This window comes from Macaca thibetana, chromosome 1 (assembly GCF_024542745.1).
Source record: "Macaca thibetana thibetana isolate TM-01 chromosome 1, ASM2454274v1, whole genome shotgun sequence".
Classification (NCBI taxonomy): Eukaryota; Metazoa; Chordata; class Mammalia; order Primates; family Cercopithecidae; genus Macaca; species Macaca thibetana.
This window is the reverse complement of record NC_065578.1, coordinates 15412524-15434701: the sequence shown is the minus strand read 5'-3', so window position 1 is coordinate 15434701 and position 22178 is coordinate 15412524. Positions and strand designations below refer to the sequence as shown.

Here is a 22178-nt window from a genome sequence, read left to right as displayed (position 1 = left end):
GGGGCTCCCTGGGGACGGGCTGTGGTGATGACTCTGCTCTCAGCAGAACCCTCCACTCTGCAGGCCTGGTTTCCTGTCCACGTCCCTCAGCTACTCAGGTGAACCTGGGGGCAGGAGCTCCGTTTCTTGTAGGGGCAGCCTCCCACAGCAGGAGGGCTCAGCCAGGGTTCAGTGAATGAAGAAACGCACTGTCCTCTGATCGAAAGCACAGCATCTTTACTAGTTTAACGACAGTTTTTTGGTGACTTTAATGAGATGATTTGATTTCCTGCCTCTGAGTCATCTAAGAGCAAAATGCATGAGCTGCTAATGGGCTGAAAGAGAGGCTGCCCTTGAGGATGCTCCAGCCCCCCAGTGCTGCAGGGATTCGATCACCCCAAAGCCAGGTAACCAGCCTCGGCCTCCCAAAGCTCTGGGATTATAGGCGTGATCCACCGTGCCTGGACTGAATGAGGGTCTTTAAGAAAAAAACTCCAGGGGATGGTCACCAACCCGTGCCGCCTCCTCTGAGGTTAGCATGGTGCTGGATCTTCTCTGCATCTTCTGTCCTTGTTTTTGATTTTCATTTTGGTTTCCTCCGTCACCCAGGCAGGCCGGAGTGCAGTGGCACGATCATGGCTCACTGCAGCCTCGACCTCCCAGGCTCAACCAAGTCCAGCTAATTTTTTTTTTATTTTTTAATTTTTTTGTAGAGACTGGGTCTCTACAAAAAAAGTCTCTATGTTGCCCAGGCTGGTCTCGAATTCCTGTGCCCAAGTGATCCTCCTGCCTCAGCCTCCCGAAGTGCTGGTATTCCAGGCTGGTCCCCTTTTGCCAGCAGGTCTGCTCGTGTGCTCACATCGCTCACTCAGGGGAGACCTCCGTTATTAGGGGGACCTAGACCTACTCTGCCTGGACCCCAAGGAGGGAGGTTGTTTGGGAATCTCCTCCCTTACTTTGCTTTTCTTCCCAGGAAGCCGGCTTCCTGGTGACGGAAGGTCACCAGGAAAAAGAAGAGTGAGAAAAAAAGCCAATCCGCCACTTGGCTGTCAGGTTTCCTACCAATTTCATGGGTTGGTGTGGATGGGCGGGGCTGCGTTTTGAGCCCAGACCATCACTTTGCCCATGGGTGCAGGACCACGTGACCTCGAGCAATGTTCAGGAGTTGTCTGTGTACAATTACTGCAGCTTCTTGAACAAAGTTATTCCCAGGTGTATTATTCTTATAGATGCTAATATAAATGAAATCATTGTGTCAATTTTCTTCTCGGATTGTTCATTGCTAACACAATGGATTGTTTGCTGAATGTTTGCTAAATTCACTTATTAACTCTGTGGGGGGGTGTGTGTGTGTGTGTGTGTGTGTGTGTGTGTGGTGTCTGTGAGCATGTATGTGTGTTTGCCTTTGTAATTATTATTTGGGATTTTCTATCCATAGGATCACACCATCTGCAAATTGAGATCGTTTTGTTTTCTGTTCAAAAATATTTTATCTCATGTTTATATTTGAAAGATCATTTGACCAGGTGTAGAATTGTAGGCGACAGTTTCTCTAAGTGCTTTATTGCAAACTTCTTGTTTGTCAAGTTTCCTATGAGAAATCTTATGCCATCCTTCTAGGCAGTGCTCTGTATGGAACATGTTCTTTCACCTTTGATTACTTTTAGGATTTCCTTTTGATCACTGGTTTTGATGGATTTGATTCAGGTGTTCCTTGGTGAACTTTTCTTCATGTTTCTTGTTCTTAGAATATTTGTATTTCTGTAATATTGGAAGTTTATGCTTTCCATGGAGCTTCTAAATCTTCCATCCAATGTTTTAAATATCTTTGTCTCTCTTCTCCACTACACGCCCTTCAGGGATTCCATTTAGCCTCTAGAGGGTGTTTAAAGTTTTTATACTGATGGTCTTTTTATGTTTTCAAGTCATTTGTGACTGTGTGTTTCATTTATGTTAGTTTCAACTTCTATTCCTTCTAGTTCAATAATCTTCCCTTCTGCAATGTTTAATCCAGTGCCTTCCTCCATTTCAGACTGTAAATCATAGTTTTTATCTAGAGAATTTGATATTTAAAAAATCTTCAACCTCTCCACTTAATTAAACTTATACTGTTTTTAATGTCTTTTTCTTCTATTTTCAACATGTGTCTCACTTTCAACTAGATCATTAGATTCTTCATTATGTGTCATGTTTTCCTGCTTCTTTGGCTGCTTGATATTCTTTTATTTTTATTTCTTTATTTTTTGGGGGATGGAGTTTTGCTCTCGTGCCCAGGCTGGAGTGCAATTGTGTGATCTCAGCTCATTGCAACCTCCGCCTCCCAGGTACACAAGCGATTCTCCTGTCTCAGCCTCCCCAGTAGCTCACATTACAGGCATGCGCTGCCATGCCCGGCTAATTTGTTTTGGATTTAGTAGAGACGGGGTTTCACCATGCTAGTCAGGCTGGTCGTGAACCCCTAACCTCAGGCGATCCACCCGGCTGCTTGATATTGTAAGATTTGATGCTGGAGCTTCGCTGTCAATGCTCAAAAGTGCCCAAAGACACCACTCGACCCCAGTGTCTGTGCACACCCAAGCTTTTGCAACAGGAGAGGTGGAGAGAGCAGAGATGAGTGTGCTGCAACATGCTGGTAGAGGGCACCCCAGTTGTGCTTGGGGCTTTCCTATGCCTCATACAACAATGGGCCTTCCTTAATATTTCCCTTAAGAACCACCCGACTTCATGCCCTGTCTCTCTGTCCAAACACCAGGACAGTCCTCTCACCAGTCTCAACCAGCCAATGGATTGACAAACCTCCAGATATGATTCAGTGGAGAAGGCGCTCCCTTGTCAACAAATTTTGTAGAAACAACTGGACATGCATATCCCCAAAGGAAAGAAATTCACCTGAACCTCAATACTCACTCAAAAACTAACTCAAAATGGATTATGCAACTAAATATAAACTATAATACTAGAAAAGCATAGCAGAAGTAGGAGGATAGGAGAGAGCAAGTCCACCTAGGATGATGACCGCTGAATTTCTCAACGGACACTTCAAAGCCCTAGGGGTTAGAGAGTCAAAACTCCCACCTGTAACCCTGGCCCTAAACACCTGGGCTAGGGAACACTGTGGCCCTCAGGAGATTGTCTTCAGCTGGGTCTGAGAGCCACACAACTGCAGAGGGAGCAGGAGACACTATGCAAATCGAGGCCAGAACAGCAGGGCGCGCCTGTTCATGACAGAACACAGGTAAAACTACCCTCAGAAAGAGCGTGTGGAGAAACAGATCATGCCTGAGACCTGGTGGATTAGAGCACTGGCTACTGGGGAATTGAAAGGAAGGGGCTTCACCGTGCAGAGGACCAGAGGTGCCAATCTTGGAAACGCAGAATTGCTGGGAGATGGGGAGGCAGGAACAGAGGAAGCATCCTCTGGAGACTCGTGGTGAAGAGAACACAGGAACGAAGTAACTGGCAGAAATTAGAGGTCCTGGTAGAACAAAATTGAATCCCACAATGAGAACATACACCGTGTATGTCCCCCAGGGAAGACAGTATCTCCTAAAAACTCAGGAAAAATCATTTTGGGCGAGTACCTTATATCCGGTCATGCGATCCATGCAAGACCATGAGAAAAGATTATTAAACATGCTAAGCTCAGCGAGACCTGATTCCCTCAGGAGGACTCTGTTAAGGATGAGTACCACTCAGCAAGTGATGACTGTGACATTCACTTTTGAATAGCTCATGAGCATTAATATATTTAATTGTGGATCTAACCAAAAACCAAGGTGGGGCCAAGATGACAATCACAGAATGTCACTGGTGTATGTTTAGGTTCAAATACTATTATGAGAAGTGGCAGGCCGGGCGCGGTGGCTCACACCTGTAATCCCAGCACTTTGGGTGGCTGAGGCGGGCTGATTACAAGGTCAGGAGATCGAGACCATCCTGGCTAACACGGTGAAACCCTGTCTCTACTAAAAAATACAAAGAAAAAAAAAAAAGAGAAGTGGCAGGTAAGGGAGGTAGAAAAAAGATAACGCATATGTAATTTGCTGTCTTATGGAAATCTTTGAGGTTGAAAGTCATAATTTAAAACATATAAAACAAATTTTTGAAGTGTGTCTAGTTCAAAGGGGGGAAAACTATCAAAAACATTTTTAGTGCAATATTAAACAGGAGCTATGCAACCCTTCCTAAATGCCAAAGGCACACACAGACACACACAGACACACACACACACACACTCACACACTCACAAAGAATAAAATAATTAGAATCAAGAAATGTAGTAAATATATTCTGCTACATATGATAAACATAGTCTACAATGTGGAAGAGATTAGAAAATAAACAGGGAAATGAAAATTTTTTTATTAATTTGTATCAGAACCCACCAAAACCAATCAGCATAATAAAAGATTCTAACACTGAATGTAAAAAACAATCCAACAGTCCAGAGCGATAGGCAAACGTTTTTAATTGTATAGGGTAAAATAACTTTGGACAAAAATTAAAACTCAGGCAGAGAATGGTTTTTTTTCCAACAGCAGACACTAGCCAAAACAGAGGCAGAGTAAAAATTGAGACAGAAAATTTCCAGTGTAGCGATATGGGTATAATAATAGACACAGGCAGGGATGATTAATAAACGATAAAGTGTTTAGAGGATGATGATTGGAATACATGACGTTTATACTTTTAAAAACCACTTCCCCAAATACTTCATTATAAGTAAGGTGTCTCTAAAAGCAACAGATCTCCTAGACCCCTCCTTAACCAAGTAACCAGTCCTGATATCATGATAATGGTGATGGACAAACTAGACCTTCTATGCCCGCAGATAGACAGGCTGAGGTTGGAAAGTCACAGTATTGACTCTGCAGTGTTCCTGGCAAAACGTTTAGGCTGAATTGAATCATGAAGACATTTTCAGACAACTTCAGAATGTAGATCATTGAGCCAGACAGCTGACCTGTCCTCTACAAACGAGTCCATGTCACCACAATCAATGACAACAACAAAAAGATGAGGAAATATTTGGGGTTCAAAATAAAGAAATGTAGCTACAGTCCCTTTTTACTTTCTTTGAACCCAAAATATCTCTTCTCCTTTTTGTTGTGAGATTCGTGGTGACATGGACTGTGTGAAGGAGACAGGCCAGTCGTCCTGCTCAGTGTTCTACATTCTGCAGTTGTCCGGTGATTACCTCCTATGAAACTCAGGCTAAGCGTTTTCTGCAAGAACATGGCATTGTTCATATTCTGCACCGGCAGAGTCCCGGATGACATGCTGTCTCCTGCCAGCGGCTCCTGGCTCCTGTTCTTTACAGGATGGAATTGAGAGGAGCAGGGCTAAGGGCTCTCCACGCTGTTTGTCCATCTAGCTGTGGTCTTCCTAAGTATTGATAGCAATTGGAGGCTGAAGGACTGTGGCTTCTCTAACCAAAGGAGCCTAGTGGGTTAACAATTGTCAAGAGCGGTCAGTGGTTCTGAAATACAATCCTCAGCCAAGGATCCCTCCTGTGTTACAGATGGATCAGCTAAAACAAACCAACACTGAAGATACAAAGAATGGGGGGAGGTTCATTGAAACCAGGGTAACACCTTTGGATGACTTAAACACAAAGATGACACTGACCTTGAGCAGGCATAGAAGCTCAGAGACATGCGCGTAAAATGAAATCTCTGAGGAACTTTGTAGCTACCCAGAGATACCTGGTTCAAATCAGAATATCTCACAGATCACTTCCAGCATGTGCTGCAGAGTTATGTGAACGTGTCACACCTAACTTGGGTCCAGTGTCTTCAGACTGAGCACAGGTTGCCACTGCATGGTCTGAGAATGGAATAGAGTTCTGCCCACTTTCCTATCCTATATCTGGGATTCCAAACGGAACTACAGTTTCATTCAAACCTACATGTGCCTGTAAGTCCTGCCTGCGGCAATGACATCTCTCAGCTTAGGAAGGGCTACTTAGTATGGGAATAGGACTCCCATCTGGAAACCCAGGTGGAACCTTATCATCGTCAAAGTAACAAACCCATTGTCCACGTCAAGGGCCAAGCTGACATGCTGTTCCTCAAGTGAGTAAAAGCCACTTGTGTAGTGCTGGAATGAGTCAGGTAGTAGAAAGTAACTTGAAGGAGTCCAATAACATCCATTCAGTGAGTCCTGCAAGACTTCAGGCTCTCCTGCTTCCATCAGCACCCCGTTGAGCCTGGAAAAGGAGATGAAACTAAAGAAGCAGCCAGGGGAAATCAGACACCGCAGAGCCCCAACTAGATTTCAGGGGTCACATAGGGAAGTGGTTAAAAAAGGAAAAGGATAGATCTTTTTAACGGGTAAACCATTGTTGCCTTTATGTTGGGATAGAACAGGGCCAGGTAGAAAACAATGAAAGAGAAAGACACAGAGAGAGAGAGAGAGAGAGAGAGAGAGAAAGAGAGAAAGCGAGCTGAGTGAATTGGCCAGGTGACACACTGATAAGGGAGTAAAAGGACACTCTGAGTTAGTGCCTGGATGACACACAGCAAACAGTGATTATGAAGAGTGAGCTCAATAGTTTTCCATAAAATGTGATTGAAATTCAATGCAGTCGCCATGAGAGTACAGCTTTTGAGGTATGGTCAACCTATGGTACATTAGTCAATGATAAGGGGAGGAAGAAATGGAAACCTAAACCTCTACTGCAATGAAAAGCAACGGCATTGTCAGTAGGAGTAATTCAGCTTTCGTTGAAAACATGAAACCAAACACACTGCTTTCCCCTGGATCTGTCGTCTCCAGGTATTAAGAAAGAATTAAGCGTCCACAATTGCTGAAAGTTACCTGGGGCATGGTGGGTTTTGATCTTCTTCCCCTTCTTGGTACTTTTCAATTTCTGCAATAAATTCAGACACATGAAGCTGATTCTCCTACACACATAACAATCCACTGTCTAATCCTTACACAGGGACCTAAGGCTCCTCAGCATAAGAATAAGACACTGTGGGAGATATATTTCAGAAGGCCTGAAGGCTGGTCATGATAGAGATTCCTTGGTTTTTGTCCCAGAAACTAAGGGTAAAATGTCCCTTTTCTGGTAGATCGTTATCCCAATATCATTTGTCCCAAGTTTGTGCAAATGGTTATGCCATATTTTTCCAATCAATTTAAAGCAAATGCCCTCAAGTGATGTCTAGGAGAAAAACTGCAATATTCAGCCCTGTCTCATCAAATCCTCAGATTGTTCATGGTTGTGAGGATTTTAGACACTGAAATTAGAGTGAGAAAGGAAATCTGGAAACCCTTGAGTCAAAATCATAGTTCTCTGAATTTGTCACATCTGCCCAGGTCCAATGTCTTGAGAGTAGAATCAGAGCGCCACAGGCATGGCCTGAGACTAGGGAGAGAGCCATGCTCACTGACCCATCCCATGTCTGGGCTTCCAGGTGGAACTAGAGTTTCATTGAACCTACATGTGCCTATAGGTCCTCACTGCAGCAGTGACATCTCTCAGCTCAGTAACGGCCACTTGGAACAGGATATGATCTCTATACGGAACACTCAGTGGATCCTTATCAGCTTCAGAGAAAGGTACTCACCATCCACGCCAAGAGAAAAGCCAACGTGTTGTTCCTCCAATGAGTAAAGGGAACTTCCCTGGGGATGGCATGAATCAGGAAGCTCAAGATAACTGTAAGGAGTTGAATAACATCTATCCAGTGAGTCCTGCAAGACTTCAGGCTCTACTACCCCCAGCAGCTCTCTGCTGAGCCTGGAAAAGCAGAAAAAGTAAAGAATAAGTCAGGAGACATCAGACACAACAGAGCCCCAACTAGATTTCATGGGTAGCACAAGGAAGTGGTCAAGAAAGAAAAATGATAGATCCATGAATGAGGTAACAAATTATTGCCTTCATGTTGGGACAGAACAGGGCCAAATGGAAAAGGATGAAAGAGAAAGATAGACAGAGAACAGAGGCAGAGAGAGAGGGACAGAGAGAGACAGAGAGCGCTTGGTGAGTTGTCCAGGTGACACACTGATGAGGGAGTAACAGGACACTCTGAGTTAGTGCCCTCAGGACACACAGCATACAGTGATCATGAAAAGGCTGTGATCAATAATTTTCCATCAAATGTGCTCAAGTTTCCATGTAGTCACCATGAGAATAGAGCTTTTGAGATATGGTCCACCTACAGTAGGTTAGTAAATGATAAGGGGAGGAAGAAATGGGAACCTAAATATGTAATGCAATGAAAACCAACAGCAATGTTAGTAGGAATAATTCAGGCTTGGTTGAAAAGATGTAATCAATAATGTCGGCCCGCTCTGTTTTCCCCGAACCAGGAGTCTCCAGGTGTCAACACAGAATTAGCTGCTGTCAATTGCTCAGAGTTACCTGGGGCATGGTGGGCCTTGGTCTTCTTCCTCTTCTTCCTTTGTAATTCCTGCAATAAAATCAGACAGGGACTGGCAAAATAAGCCAATTCACCTACACCCAGAACAGTCCACTGTCTAATCCCCACACAGGGATCACAGGCTCCTCAGCATGAGAACAGGATAATGTGAGAGATACACTGCAGGAGGCCTCAAAGCCGGTCATGATACAGATTCTTTGATTTACATCTCAGAACCAAGGGTCAAATGTCCCTATTCTGGTAGACAGCTATCCCAAAATCATTTATCCCAAATTTGTGCAAATAGTTATGCCTTATTGTTCCCATCAATTCAAAGAAAATGCCCCAGATGATTCCTAGGAGGAAAACTGCTGTATTCAGCCCTGTCTCATCAAATTCCCAACTCGTTCATGGTCGCAAGACACTGAAATTAGAATAAAGGAGGAAATCTACAAACGTTGAGTCCGAATCATAGTTCTGTGAATTTTTTACATCTGCCTCGGTCCAATGTGCTGAGAGTGGGTTCAGGTTGCCACAGGCATGACTGGAGACTAGGAATAGAGCCATGCTCACTGACCCATTTCATATCTGGGCTTCCAACTGAAACTACAGTTGCATTACAACCTATATGTGTCCATTGGTCCTGCCAGCAGCAATGACATCTCTCGGGTCAGGAAGGGTCACTTGGAACAGGAATATCACCCCTATCGGGAAGACCAGGTGGAGCCTTATCACCTTCATAGTAAGGAACTCACTGTCCATATCAAGAGCCAAGCCAAAGTGCTCTTCTTCCAACGAGCAGAAGGCATTTCTGTAGGGCTGGCATAAGTCAGGCAGTTCAAGATACCCGCAAGGAGTTGAATAAAATCTATCCAGTGAGTCCTGCAAGACTTCAGGCTCTTTCTCATCCAGCAGTTCCCTGTTGAGCCTGGAAAAGTAGGAAAAGTAAAGAATAAGCCAGGGGGAATCAGAAACCACACAGCCCCAGCTAGATTTCATAGGTAACATAAGGAAGTGTTTGGAAAGAAAAAGGACAGCTCTATTAATGAGGTAACAGATTATTGCCTTAATGTTGGCACAATCAGGGCCAGGTAGAAAAGGATGAAAGAGAAAGAAACACACACACACACACACACACACACACACACACACAGAGAGAGAGAGAGAGACAGATATAGACAGAGAGAGCAAGAGCTCAGTGAATCGGCCAGGTGACACACTGATGAGGCAGTCAAAGGACACTTTGTATTTGTGCCCTCAGGACGAACAATGAACAGTGATCATGAAAAGAGTGGGCTCAATAATTTTGCATAAAATGTGCTCAAGTTTCCCTGCAGTCACCATGAGAATACAGCTTTTGAGGCATGGTCAACCTTCAGTAGGTTAGTAAATGATAAGGGTGGGAAAAAATGGAAACCTAAATATTTACTGTAATGAAAACCAAAAGCAATATTAGTAGGCATAATTCAGAATTGTCTGATAAGGCAAAATCACTCTTTTCAGCATGTACTGTTTTCCCTGCACTTGGCGTCTCTAGGTGTCAACAGCAAATGAACTGTCCACAATTTCTCAGACTCACCTGGGACCTGTGGCCTCTTGGTCCTCCTTTTTCACTTCATCACACCAATGTCCTGCAAATAAATTCAGATGGGGCCTCTTACATGAAGCAGTTCTTCCTTGCACACAGAAACATTCCTCTGTCCAATCCTAACACAGGGACATCAGTCTTCTCAGTGTGGGAACAGAAGACTTTGAGAGAAACATAACCAGAGGCATGAGGTCAAGTCTTGAGAGAACTGACTTGGTTCCTTTCATGAGCCTTGGGCAAAATTCTCCTGTTTTGGAATGTTATCTTCCCAATGTGATCTGTCCTAGGTTTGTGTACACAAATGAGCAATGACTTTCCCAATAGATTCTAGGCAAATACTTCTAACACCTCGTAGGAGAGATACTGCAATATTCAGGTTTCTCACATCAAATACCCAGGATTTGATAGTTTATGAGATTGTGGACACTGAGATTTCATGTAGGGGTGTAATATTCCAGCTCTTGTTACAACGAGACTTGGTTCGACACAGAAGCATCAGCTATTATATGGCTTTTGTGGGTGAAAAGTCAGTCATTTATCTAGAAAACATACCAGCAAGACGATGGACAGATGAGCTAAAACAAGCCAACTGAGAAGACATAGAAAATGGGGATAAATTCAGTGAAACCTGGGTCACATCTCCGATTCAGAGGCAGACAAGGGTGACACTGGCCTCGGACAGGTAAAGAACCACACAGACATGCTTTGGGAACAAAACTCATGAGGAATTTTGTAGCTGGCAAGACACATTTAATTCACATGAACTGATCTGACAGACAACACCTGGGCATGTGCTGCACGGCTTGGTGTGAGTTTGCCACACCTGCCTTGAGTTCAATGTCCTGACAGTCAGTCTAGGGTGGCACTAGCATGGCCTGAGACTAGGAAGATATTACAGCTCACTGAACCACGCCATGCCTGTACTTCAGACTCGACTCTAGAGTGATTGAAATCTACATTGATATATAGGTTAAACCCACAGTGATGGCAACTCTCAGCCCAACCAGGGACGGAAAGCCCCAAGATTACGGGGTCTACTTGGGACATGAACTGGAGCTTTATCACCTTCACAATGGAGTACTCACTGCCCACGTCAAGAGCCAAGTCCACTTGTTGTTCCTCTAATGAGTGACAGGTGCTGCTATAAGACTGGTATGAGGCAGACACGTCAGGAGGAATTGAGGGAGTCAAATAACCTTCATCCCAGGATTCCTGGAGAGCTTCCTCCTCTTCAGACTCCTGCAGATTCCTGATGACACAGGCAGGACAGGGATGACAGAAGATTTAACCGACAGAGATTAGACAGCAAAACCTCCCACATGATCTGATGGGAGGCAGAATGGAGTGGTCACAGAAACCAAAGCCAGTTTTCCTTCCACGGAAATAAAAGTATCCTTCTAAATGCAGGGCAGAGGGTGACTGCCCTGGGGAATGACCAAAAATGGGCTGCACGTGCTCAGTACACTTGCCACAGATGAGCCAATGTAGGGCACCCCGACTCTCCCTGTAAACTACCCTCATGACTTGCAGCACAGACACTAACACAAGATTTCAACTACTTTGCATAAATTGCGTTGAATTTTCCATGCAGCATTCAAGTGAACAGAGCTCTTGCGGCAGTGCAGACACAGATCTTGTGTGCTAAGGGCCCCATTTTCCCAATATTTTGATAGAATATGTTTATTTTTTCAGTTTCTTTTCTTGCACAAATACTGGAAAACATACTAACAAAAAATAAGCAGAAAGCATATGTACATTCTCTCCCTGGATTTAAACGCAGGGGAGAGAACAGGCGACACCAAGAAATCCCTGTTTGAGGGTCTGGAGTGGACCTCCAGCAAACTCCACCAGACCTGCAGCTGAGGGACCTCACTGTTAACAAGAAAACTAACAAACAGAAAGGAATAGCATCCACTTCAACAAAAGGGACATCCACTCCAAAACCCCATCTATAGGTCACCAGCATCAAAGACCAAAGGGAGAGAACACCACAAAGAGGTGCAGAAACTGGAGCAGAAAAGCTGAAACTTTTAAAAACCACAGCGCCCCTTCTCCTACCAAGGATCAGAGATCCTCGCCAGCAACGGAACAAAAAAGGGCAGAGAATGACTTTGACGAGATGACTGAAGTAGGCTTCAGAAAGTTGGTAATAACAAACTTCTCAGAGTTAAAGGAGGATGTGTGAAAACATCGCAAGGAAGCTACAAACCTTGAAAAAAGATTAGATGAATGGCTAACTACAATAAACAGTGTAGAGAAGACCTTAAATGACCTGATGGAGCTGAAAACCATGGCATGAGAACTACATGACACATGCACAAGCTTCAGTAGCTGATTTCAATCAAGTGGAAGAAAGGATATCAGTGATTGAAGATCAAATTAACCAAATGAAGTGAGAAGAAAAGTTTAGAGAAAAAAGAGTAAAAAGAAACAAACAAAGCTGCCAAGCAATATGGGACTATGTGAAAAGAACAAATCTACATTTGATCGGTGTACCTGAAAGTGATGGGGAGAATGGAACCAAGCTGGAAAACACTCTTCAGGATATTACCCGGGAGAACTTCCCCAACCTAGCAAGGCAGGCCAACATTCAAATTCAGGAAATACAGAGAACACCATAAAGATACTCCTCGAGAAGAGTAACCCCAAGAAACATAATTGTCAGATTTACCAAGGTGGAAATGAAGGAAAAAATGGTAAGGGCAGCCAGAGAGAAAGGTCGGGTTACCCACAAAGGAGAGCCCATCAGATTAACAGCACATCTGTCTGCACAAACTCTACAAGCCAGAAGACAGTGGGGGCCAATATTTAACATTCTTAAAGAAAAGAATTTTCAACCCAGAATCTCATATCCACCCAACCTAAGCTTCGTAAGTGAAAGAGAAATCAAATCCTTCACACACAATCAAATGCTGAGAGATTTTGTCACCACCAGTCCTACCTTACAAGAGCTCCTGAAGGAAGCACTAAACACGGAAAGGAATAACCAGTACCAGCCACTGCAAAAACATGTCAAATTGTAAAGACCATCGATGCTAGGAAGAAACTGCATCAACTAACAGGCAAAATAACCAGCTAACATCTTAATGACAGGATCAAATTCACACATGACAATATTCACCTTCAATGTCAATGGGCTAAATGCCCCAATTAAAAGACACAGACTGGAAAATTGGATAAACAGTCAAGACCCATCAGTGTGCTGTGTTCAGGAGATGCATCTCACGTGCAGAGACACACATAGGCTCAAAATGAAGGGATGGAGGAACACCTACCAAGCAAATGGAAAGCAAAAAAAGCAGGGGTTGCAATCCTAGTCTCTGACAAAACAGACTTTAAACCATCAAAGATCCAAAGAGACAAAGAAGACCATTATATAATGGTAAAGGGATCGATTAGACAAGAAGAGCTAACTATCCTAAAGATATATGCACCCAATACAGGAGCACCTAGATTCATAAAGCAACTCCTGAGAGACCTAAAAAGACACTTAGACTCCCAGACAACAATAATGGGACACTTTAACACCCCACTGTCAATATTACACAGATCAATGAGACAGAATGCTAACAAGGATATCCAGAACGCAAACTCAGCTCTGCACCAAGCAGACCTAACAGACATCTACAGAACTCTCCACCCAAAATCAATGGAATATACATTCTTCTCAGCATCGCATCACACTTATTCCAAAATTGACCACATAGTTGGAAGTCAAGCACTCCTCAGCAAATATAAAACAACAGAAATCACAACAAACTGTCTCTCAGAACACAGTGCAATCAAATTAGAGCTCAGGATTAAGAAACCCACTCAAAACTGAACAACTGCATGGAAACTGAACAGCCTGCTCCTGAATGACTACTGGGTAAATAATGAAATGAAGGCAGACATAAAGATGTTCTTTGAAACCATTGAGAACAATGACACAACATACCAGAATCTCTGGGACACATTTAAAGCAGTATGGAGACGGAAATTTCTAGCACTAAATGCCCACAAGAGAAAGGAAAGATCTAAAATCAACACCCTAAAATCACAATTAAAACAACTAGAGAAGCAAGAGCAAACAAATTCAAAAGCTAGCACAAGGCAAGAAATAACTAACATCAGAGCAGAACTGAAGGAGACAGACACAAAAAAATCCTTCAAAAAAATCAATGGCCCAGGCATGGTGGCTCGAGCCTGGAATCCCAGCACTTTGGGAGGCCGAGACGGGCAGATCATGAGGTCAGGAGATCGAGACCATCCTGGCTAACACGGTGAAACCCGGTCTCTACTAAAAAATATAAAGAACTAGCTGGGAGAGGTGGCGGGCGCCTGTAGTTCCAGCTACTCGGGAGGCTGAGGCAGGAGAATGGTGTAAATTCTGTAATGGTGTAAATGGTGTAAATGGTGTAAATTCTCTGCCAGGAGGCAGAGCTTGCAGTGAGCTGAGATCCGGCCACTGAACTCCAGCCTGGGTGACAGAGCGAGACTCCGTCTCAAAAAAAAAAAAAAAAAAAAAAAAAAAAAAAACCAACAACACTCAATGAATCCAGGAGCTGGTTTTTTGAAAAGATGAACAAGATATCCCTCTTTGGCTAGTTCACCTGGCTCAACTGATTGCAAGTACTTATCTTGAGAGGACTATGAAATTAAAACCAATACAAGTGCCACAAATAATGCACAACATTGTTAATAAGGACAATTTGTAGCTGAGTGAATGAAAGAAAGAGTTCTATTCATCGCTTCCTCGTTTTCCCTAAATCTACAATCCCCAGGTGTCACTGCTGAATTCACAGCTCACAATTCCACAGCATTACCTGGGAGACACTGGCCCTTTTTTTTCCTCTTCTTCACGATCACTTTCATTTTCTGTAAATACATTCAGAGAAGCAGGTCACATTAAGCAATTCACACTTCACATATGACCAAATCACTGTCCAGTCATAGCACAAGGACCCAACTATTCTCAGGGCAAGAACATGGATTCTGACATGAATATTCTAGGGTGGTCTAGACTAAGTCTGGTGAGAAGTAGATGACCCTGCTTTCCAGTCCCACAGGCCAAAATTTCCCTCTGTGGGGGGTAGACTATAATGCCATATTCCCTGCCTGAGTCTATGCAAAGTAAATAAAATTTTCCCCCCAAAATCTCCAAAAATTAGTCGAACAATTTTCTAGGAGTGTTGCTGCAATACTGATTTATCTCATCAGGTACCATGGACATTAAATGTTCAGAGGCATCTGTACATGAAACCCAACTGATAGACGCATTCTAACAACTCTTGCTTTAAAAAGAATCTGTGATTCGGGAGGCCAAGGCAGGTGAATCATTTGAGGTCATGAGTTCAAGATGAACCTGGCCAATATGGGGAAACCCCATCTCTACGAAAAATACAAAAATTAGCCAGATGTGGTTATGTGTATCTGTGGTACCAGCTACTCAAGATGCTGAGGCAGGGGAATCACTTCAATCTGGGAGGCGGAGGTTGCATCAAGCCAAGATGGTGCCACTGCACTCCACCCTGGGTGAGCAAGACTCCATCGCCAAAAAAAAACCACCACCGCCACCAACAACAACAATCTATGATGCTACAAAGAAACATTGGATCAGCTATTGCATTGATGGGGTGGAGAACCAGGGTCCAGCCTTGCTTTATGGAACTGTATCAGCAAACTAAACAAGAAAAGTTTCTGTCCACATTTCAATGGGACTGGGCAGCTAACCAAGCTGACTTAAAAGAGACCAAGATTAAAGCTGAGAGTAGTGAAGCCTGGGGAGCAATATATCCAAAAACAAAGGCAAGGCTGCCAGTCTCCTTCAAAAGGCATAGAAACTCCATGGACATTGTTCAGGGACACATGACTTAATCACAGGTGACAAGAGATACTGAATCGAAGCTAGGAAGCCTCACAGTTACCTCCCATGCACCTCCTGCACTCAGGTGACTATGAGGTTGTCACACTTGCCTGGGGTCCAGTAACTTCACACTGGGGACCGGGAGACAAAGGCATGACATGAGCTGAGAAGGACAGAAAACCTCCCTGATATCTGTGTTTACAATCCCATCGCAGATTTTTATGTAAACCAATTTGTGTGTATAGAGTCTGTCTTCGGGGTTATACTTCCTCAGCACAGAAAGAGGAATGAGACACAAGGAAAATAGAGGCTACCTGGGATAATGGATACAGCATCCTCCCATTCATCATGAGAGGATGAGTCAATGAGACGTGAGTTGACTTGGTCTTCCTCAAATGTGATTTTGGTGTTGCTGTGAGGCTGGTTGGACCCACAAGGACCGTGGCTATTTGAATAAGCGATGGAATATTCCTCCAGTGAGTCCGCAGGTTCTTCCTTCTCTTCAGCCTTCTGCACCTCCCTGATGAGCCAGGTGGGAGAGAGATGTCAGAAGATTAAACACAGAGGGATCGGACCCCAGGGAGCCCTAGCTGGTTTTGACAGAAGGCATTAAGACAGTGGTCACAGAAAGCAAACAGGAGGTTCCCCTTAAGAGGGAACAGGCAATCCTCTTCTCTCTGCAACAGAGCATGGCTGCCATGGCAGACAGAGAGGAAGAGACCAACCGGTGTTCATTTCACTGGAGAGACAGGAGCTGAGAAAGATGAAGACTCAGCTATCCCTGTTCGGTACAGATATGACACTCACCACACACAGAGAAACACAACAGCTGCCACACCCGGTGTCTAAGCTGGGTTGAATTTCACACACTGTGGCCAAAGGAATGCAGGCTTTGGACCCATCCTAGATGCCAGACAGGGTGTGCCTCCTACATCTTTTTCCTATGTTAAAACCCATTACTTGCTCCTCATTATTTAGTGTTACCTGGGGGCACGTGATTCCTGTACTTTCTCTGTTTCCTCAACATTCACATCTTCATCCTCATCTTCACAGTTTTCTGTAAATACAGAAGTGTCCATTCAGATATTTCCCACTTCACATTCTGCAGGCACAGTCAGCCAAATGTGCACACTGACATGGACATCTAGGCATGGGTCACCGTTCAATTGAAAGTTCTCATGTTTTATCTTTAACAAAATGCCCTGGCATGGTTTCCTGATCCATCAGGCAATGCATTTCTGATCTGGAGGACCACCATCAAGATGTGGCCAAATATTGAAAAGACCCTTTGCTCCCCATATCACTGGGGACATGTGCAGCCTCTCTCGGGACTTTGGCAGCTGTCTCCATCATCCCACCACAAATCTGATTCCCAGGCACAGGCTTGGTGTCCTGTCACAGTTCACATTTCAAACCTAATTCTTTCTCTTAGGAGAGGACAAACTGGCCCCACAGTCGTCTATGCATCAGGAGACTTCACAGGCCTTCCATGTGGCTTCTGCTGTGTTATTCAGGGACATGCTCTCCATGGGGAGTGCACCAGTCTGAAGCACCTCCTACCACCAAATGCCCCCACATCAAGTGCCTTCTCCAACACCACATGCCGAGGGGCTTTATCTCATTTTCAAAAGCAGTCGTAAGTGTTCCCACATTGAGATGCTTCACAGCCTTGCAAGAGACAACATGCCTGCCTTTTCTGATGGAGAGAGAGAAACTCAAGAAAGATAAATCACTCACTCACCGACAGTTACTAAGAACATTGCCAAAGAGACAGCCTGGGAACCTTCATTCTAAGTCCACAGCTCTTTTCACTCTAACAAAAACCCTCCTGTCACAGCCTCCTTCCTCTCCTTTACAACTAGAGAGATGTTGCCTCTGGCTCCAAAGACCGTCTCCACCAAGGAAGGAGGGACATTTGCAATACTGTGACCTCCGACTCCATGGGTTTCCCATCTCTGATCTCACCCAGGAAGTCCTGGAAGGGCCACATATGTTTAGTGGGAAAAAACACCACCTATACAACTGTCATTGTGAAACTATGGAGGTCGGGAGTCTCTCATAAGCCTGGGGTTTTGGGTCATCAGGTCCTATGGAAACCTTACCTGGGGTGAGCTTTCGGACGAGGTGCTGTGCCAGCCTACAGCCCTCGGCCAGCTGTTCTCGGAGGTCCCGCCCCTGGGAGTTGGCCGGCTCATCCGGAGTGAGGAGGGCCTGCAGATGCTGATTCAATGCGCGGGAGGCATCTCTCCCTTCCCGCAATTTCTCCCTTAACTGGCTCAGCTCTCGTTCCTGAGACTGAACCAGGACTTTATATTGCCTAAGGTGAGATAGTAGAGAAAATTGAACAGTGGAAAGGGGTGAGTGATCAGATCGAATATTGCGACAGAGATTTCTGAGACAATGTCCTCAAGGAGACCTCCAAGGAGATGGTCAGCACATGTTTAAAGAAATGTCTGTGGCCAAGAGTAAGAATGAAAAATGGTTTACAGGCTTCCTCTATACCAGAGAGTGCTCCTGTAAGATCCTCGACGATGTTCCATTCATCTTTCCCTTCTCTAAACAAAAGTTGGTGTCTTCCTTATTCACTTTCAAAAAGACATTCATTCTTTCAGTTCCTCACTCTGGCCATGGACATTTCCATGTGAAAATACACATAGTGCATCTTGCAGTCACTAGATGCAAAGCCATGGACAGAAATGAGGCCATGTGCAGACGGGGCCAGTTGAAAAGATGAAAGAAGGAAAGAATGACAGGCTCCAGAAGGCAACACTGATTGACCGAAAGGATGAGAAGCCGCATTCAGTCAGGAGGTGATTCTGACTAAGGGTAAGTGGGGTGGTGATGGCGCACCATTTTCAGTACACTCAATGCTGCTGGGTGGTTCCCACTCCTTTAGTTAATTTTGTGTTATGCAAATCTCACCTCAACAATAACTTCTTTCAAAAAGAGAAATCAAGGCTCTGAGAAACAACTACAACCCATAACTTATTATTATCCTTGTTCTCTGTTTCATAAATCTTTGTGTGTTGTAAGCCTGCCATGGCAATTCCTGCCCTTCCCCAGACCCAGCTTAGCGCTTACTTCACCCAGAGGAGTGGCTGTACATCAGAGATTTACACACCTACCCACCTGCCTGCATAGGGCACCCTCACCTGAGCTCCTCAGCTTGCCCGAGCTGCTCTGCAAGCTTCTCCTCCTTCAACTGAAGCTCATCCCGCAGCATAGATTTTAGGAGGTCTTTGCACTCTTCATAGTCTGAGAAAAGACAGACACACCGGCCTCAGTGAAAAGCTGGACACACAGCGGTGGTCACTGCCTACAGGGCAGGAGCCAGGTCCATCCAAAGGATATAATTGTCCCCAGTACCAGGCTCTAGGCAGGGATTTCCACCACTTTACTCTTCAGTCTCCCCACTTTATGGCATCTCAACCTCCAAAATTTAGAGAGGAAGAAAGAGAAACTGAGGGACAGACAGACAAGCTACTTGGATGGAGCCCAGGTGACAGGCCCAGGGTTCCTGCTCTGCACACTGCACTGCTACTTCCACACATTCTCGGGTGCGATCTTTCTTCTTCTATAGGAACAAAAGCCTCTTCCCCCAGGAAGTAGGACTTCCCTCACACCAGGGGACTCTCTGCATTTTTGTTTATTCTTTGAGGAGTCTTCTCCTGTCGCCCAGGCTGGAGTGCAATGGTGTGATCTTGGCTCACTGCAACCTCTGCCCTGGGTTCAAAGGATTCTCCTGCCTCAGCCTCCCAAGTAGCTGGGATTACAGGTGCCCACCACCACGCCCCGTTAATTTTTGTAATTTTAGTAGAGATGGGGTTTCTCCATGTTGCCCAGGCTGGTCTCAAACTCCTGACCTCGTGATCCAGCTGCCTCAGCCTCCCAAAGTGCTGGGATTACAGGACTGAGCCACCTTGCACGGCCCCTACTCCCTGCTCTTGATGCTGTCGGTTATAGATACCACGGGTTCTATTAGGAGCAGACTCCTCTTGATGCCCCTCACAGCAGGTACTGTGTACTATCACCAGATTTCCCTCAGGGTCCCTAGAACAGAGATTTGCCTATTGGGCCTCAACAGAAGCTTGAACTGAATAAAAGTTCACTAGCCCGAGACATTTACAACAATAGACTAGATGTTATTTTTCTGCCAGATCTTATATGGTACAGAGAGGATTCTTGAAAACATGATTTAGCCTCTTGGAGAAAGCAGGTCATTCTGTGCCTGTCTCTGAAACCATAACTGAGACTTTACCTCTAGGCCCATCCCCACCTGACTGCAAACATGGAAAGTTTTGAAATACTTTAGTACCTTTCCCTTCCAACTTTAACAAAAGGTGAAAATACCCATTTCTATTTTCCTACAAGTATGAAAAGTATTACATTACTTCTTGGAGAGAGAATTCCGTTTCTCAGAGAGAAGACAGGACATCATTCATCACTTTTGTGATGGTGAGCTTAGGGAACTTACTGTAAGTGTTCTGCCCCTTGGCCAGAAAGTAGGCCACTTGAGTTACAAGATATTTCTCCTTGGTGTTTATAAACTGACGTTTGTTCTCTGCCTGCTGGGGGTGCAGTTTCTCGTTGATTTCTAGAGTATTCATCTCTGACTTCTCACTGGACCAAGGGCCCGCAGATACCACCATGCTGACGTTTGTGGTAGAAGAGGTGGAGCCAGGGACTGGGGAGAAAAAATCCAGACACATGATGGGTTAATAACTGGTGAAATCAAATAGGTTGAATCAGGACTGAGGGATGTCACTGACAGCCTCGTCCACTGATTTGAAGATGCTGTTTCCCTGGTTTCACTCTTCTCATCTCCACTCTTGATCTCCTTTAAGTCAACGTGTCTGAGCTATGCAGTCACCTTGAAATCAGGACACAAACACTTCCACTTTTTTCTTGCTTAGAAGTTTCTATAAAGCAAGGCTGGGCTCTGAGCTTTTTACCTCATGAGAGGCCAATGTTTCTGTGTAGGTCAAGAGATTGTTTTTTGTTTCGTTAATTTTTTTGTTTGATTGGTTGGTTGGTTTTGGTTTTTTATGTTTTGTTTGAGAGGGAATCTCACTGTGTCGCCCAGGCTGGTGGCACGATCTCAGCTCACTGCAACCTCTGCCTCCTGGGTTCAAGTGATTCTCATGCGTCAGCCTCCCAAGTAGCTGGGATTACAGGCACCAACCACCATGCCAGCTATTTTTTGTATTTTTAGTAGAGATGCAATTTCGCCATGTTGGCCAGGCTGCTTTCGAACTCCTGACCTCAGGTGATCCGCCCACCTTGTCCTCCCAAAGTGCTGGGAATACAGATGGGAGCCCAGCGACCCTGGCCAGAGACTTCTTATTAACAGCTAAGACAAGCCAATGAAAAGGAGAGAGAGTCTAGCCTGAGAAAAGTGAATGAGGGTGGGAGGATCATCTGAGCCAATCCTCGCACCTAAGCCTCCTGAGCAGATGGGACTCTAAGGGTAAAGGAACATGCCTGGCTAATGTTTTGTATTCATTGTAAAGATGGGTTTCACCATATTCTCCAGTCTGCTCTTGAACTCCTGAATTCAAATGATCCTCCCACTTGGGCCTCCCAAAGTGCTGCGAATATATGTGTGAGTCACCGCACCTAGCTCCATCCTAGTTTCTGAGTAAACCAATATGTACATATATAGCCTGTCCTCACAATGGATCTTCCGTAGTCTAGACAGAGGTATGAGACACAAGGAAAATAGAGGCTACCTGCGACAAGGTTTAGAGCATCCTGCCGTACATCAGGAGACGATTCACGGTCTATAAGCAGAGTCAAGTCCATTTGGTCTTCCTGAAATGTGACTTTGGAGTTCTTGTGAGGCTGCTTGGACTCAGAAGGGCCATAGCTATTTGAACAAGTGATGACACATTCCTCCACTGAGTCCTCAGGGATCTCCTTTTCTTCTGCCTTCCGCACCTCCCTGATGAGGTGAGATAGAGATGCCAGAAGATTAAATACAGAGGGATTGGACCCCAGGGAGACCTAGCAGGTTTTGACGGGAGGCATTAAGACTGTGGTCACAGAAAGCAAACAGGAGGTTCCCTTTAGGAGGGAAGAGGCAATCCTCTTCTCTCTGCAACAGAGCATGGCGGCCATGGCAGACAGAGAGGAAGAGACCAACCGGTGTTCATTTCACTGGAGAGACAGGAGCTGAGAAAGATGAAGACTCAGCTATCCCTGTTCGGTACAGATATGACACTCACCACACACAGAGAAACACAACAGCTGCCACACCCGGTGTCTAAGCTGGGTTGAATTTCTCATACTGTGGCCAAAGGAATACAGGCTTGTGGCCCATTGTAGGTGCCAGAGACAGGGTGTGCCTCCTAGATCTTTTTCCTATGTTAAAACCCATTACTTGCACCTGATTATTCAG

At 44.8% G+C, this 22178-nt stretch overlaps 1 protein-coding gene across 11 annotated transcripts in view; it reads right to left on the bottom strand.

Annotated features, from left to right (window-relative positions):
• Positions 1-5054: 5054 nt before the first annotated feature.
• The window catches only part of NBPF1 (NBPF member 1), a 50809-nt gene continuing 33685 nt past the window's right edge, over positions 5055-22178 (bottom strand). For 6 of the 11 annotated variants that reach the window (XM_050790206.1, XM_050790209.1, XM_050790202.1 and 3 more), the window contains 14 exons: positions 21511-21722; positions 20256-20465; positions 18934-19036; positions 17884-18098; positions 16766-16838; positions 16096-16301; positions 14742-14793; positions 11022-11185; positions 9928-9979; positions 9104-9276; positions 8351-8399; positions 7554-7726; positions 6799-6850; positions 5055-6187 (listed from right to left, as the gene is read on the bottom strand). In XM_050790206.1, the coding sequence (XP_050646163.1) occupies positions 5944-6187; positions 6799-6850; positions 7554-7726; positions 8351-8399; positions 9104-9276; positions 9928-9979; positions 11022-11185; positions 14742-14793; positions 16096-16301; positions 16766-16838; positions 17884-18098; positions 18934-19036; positions 20256-20465; positions 21511-21722 (1978 nt within the window). In that variant the 3' untranslated portion in view covers positions 5055-5943. The remainder of the gene's footprint in view (positions 6188-6798; positions 6851-7553; positions 7727-8350; positions 8400-9103; positions 9277-9927; positions 9980-11021; positions 11186-14741; positions 14794-16095; positions 16302-16765; positions 16839-17883; positions 18099-18933; positions 19037-20255; positions 20466-21510; positions 21723-22178) is intronic. The other 5 variants (XM_050790212.1, XM_050790263.1, XM_050790231.1 and 2 more) reach the window with 5 other exon arrangements.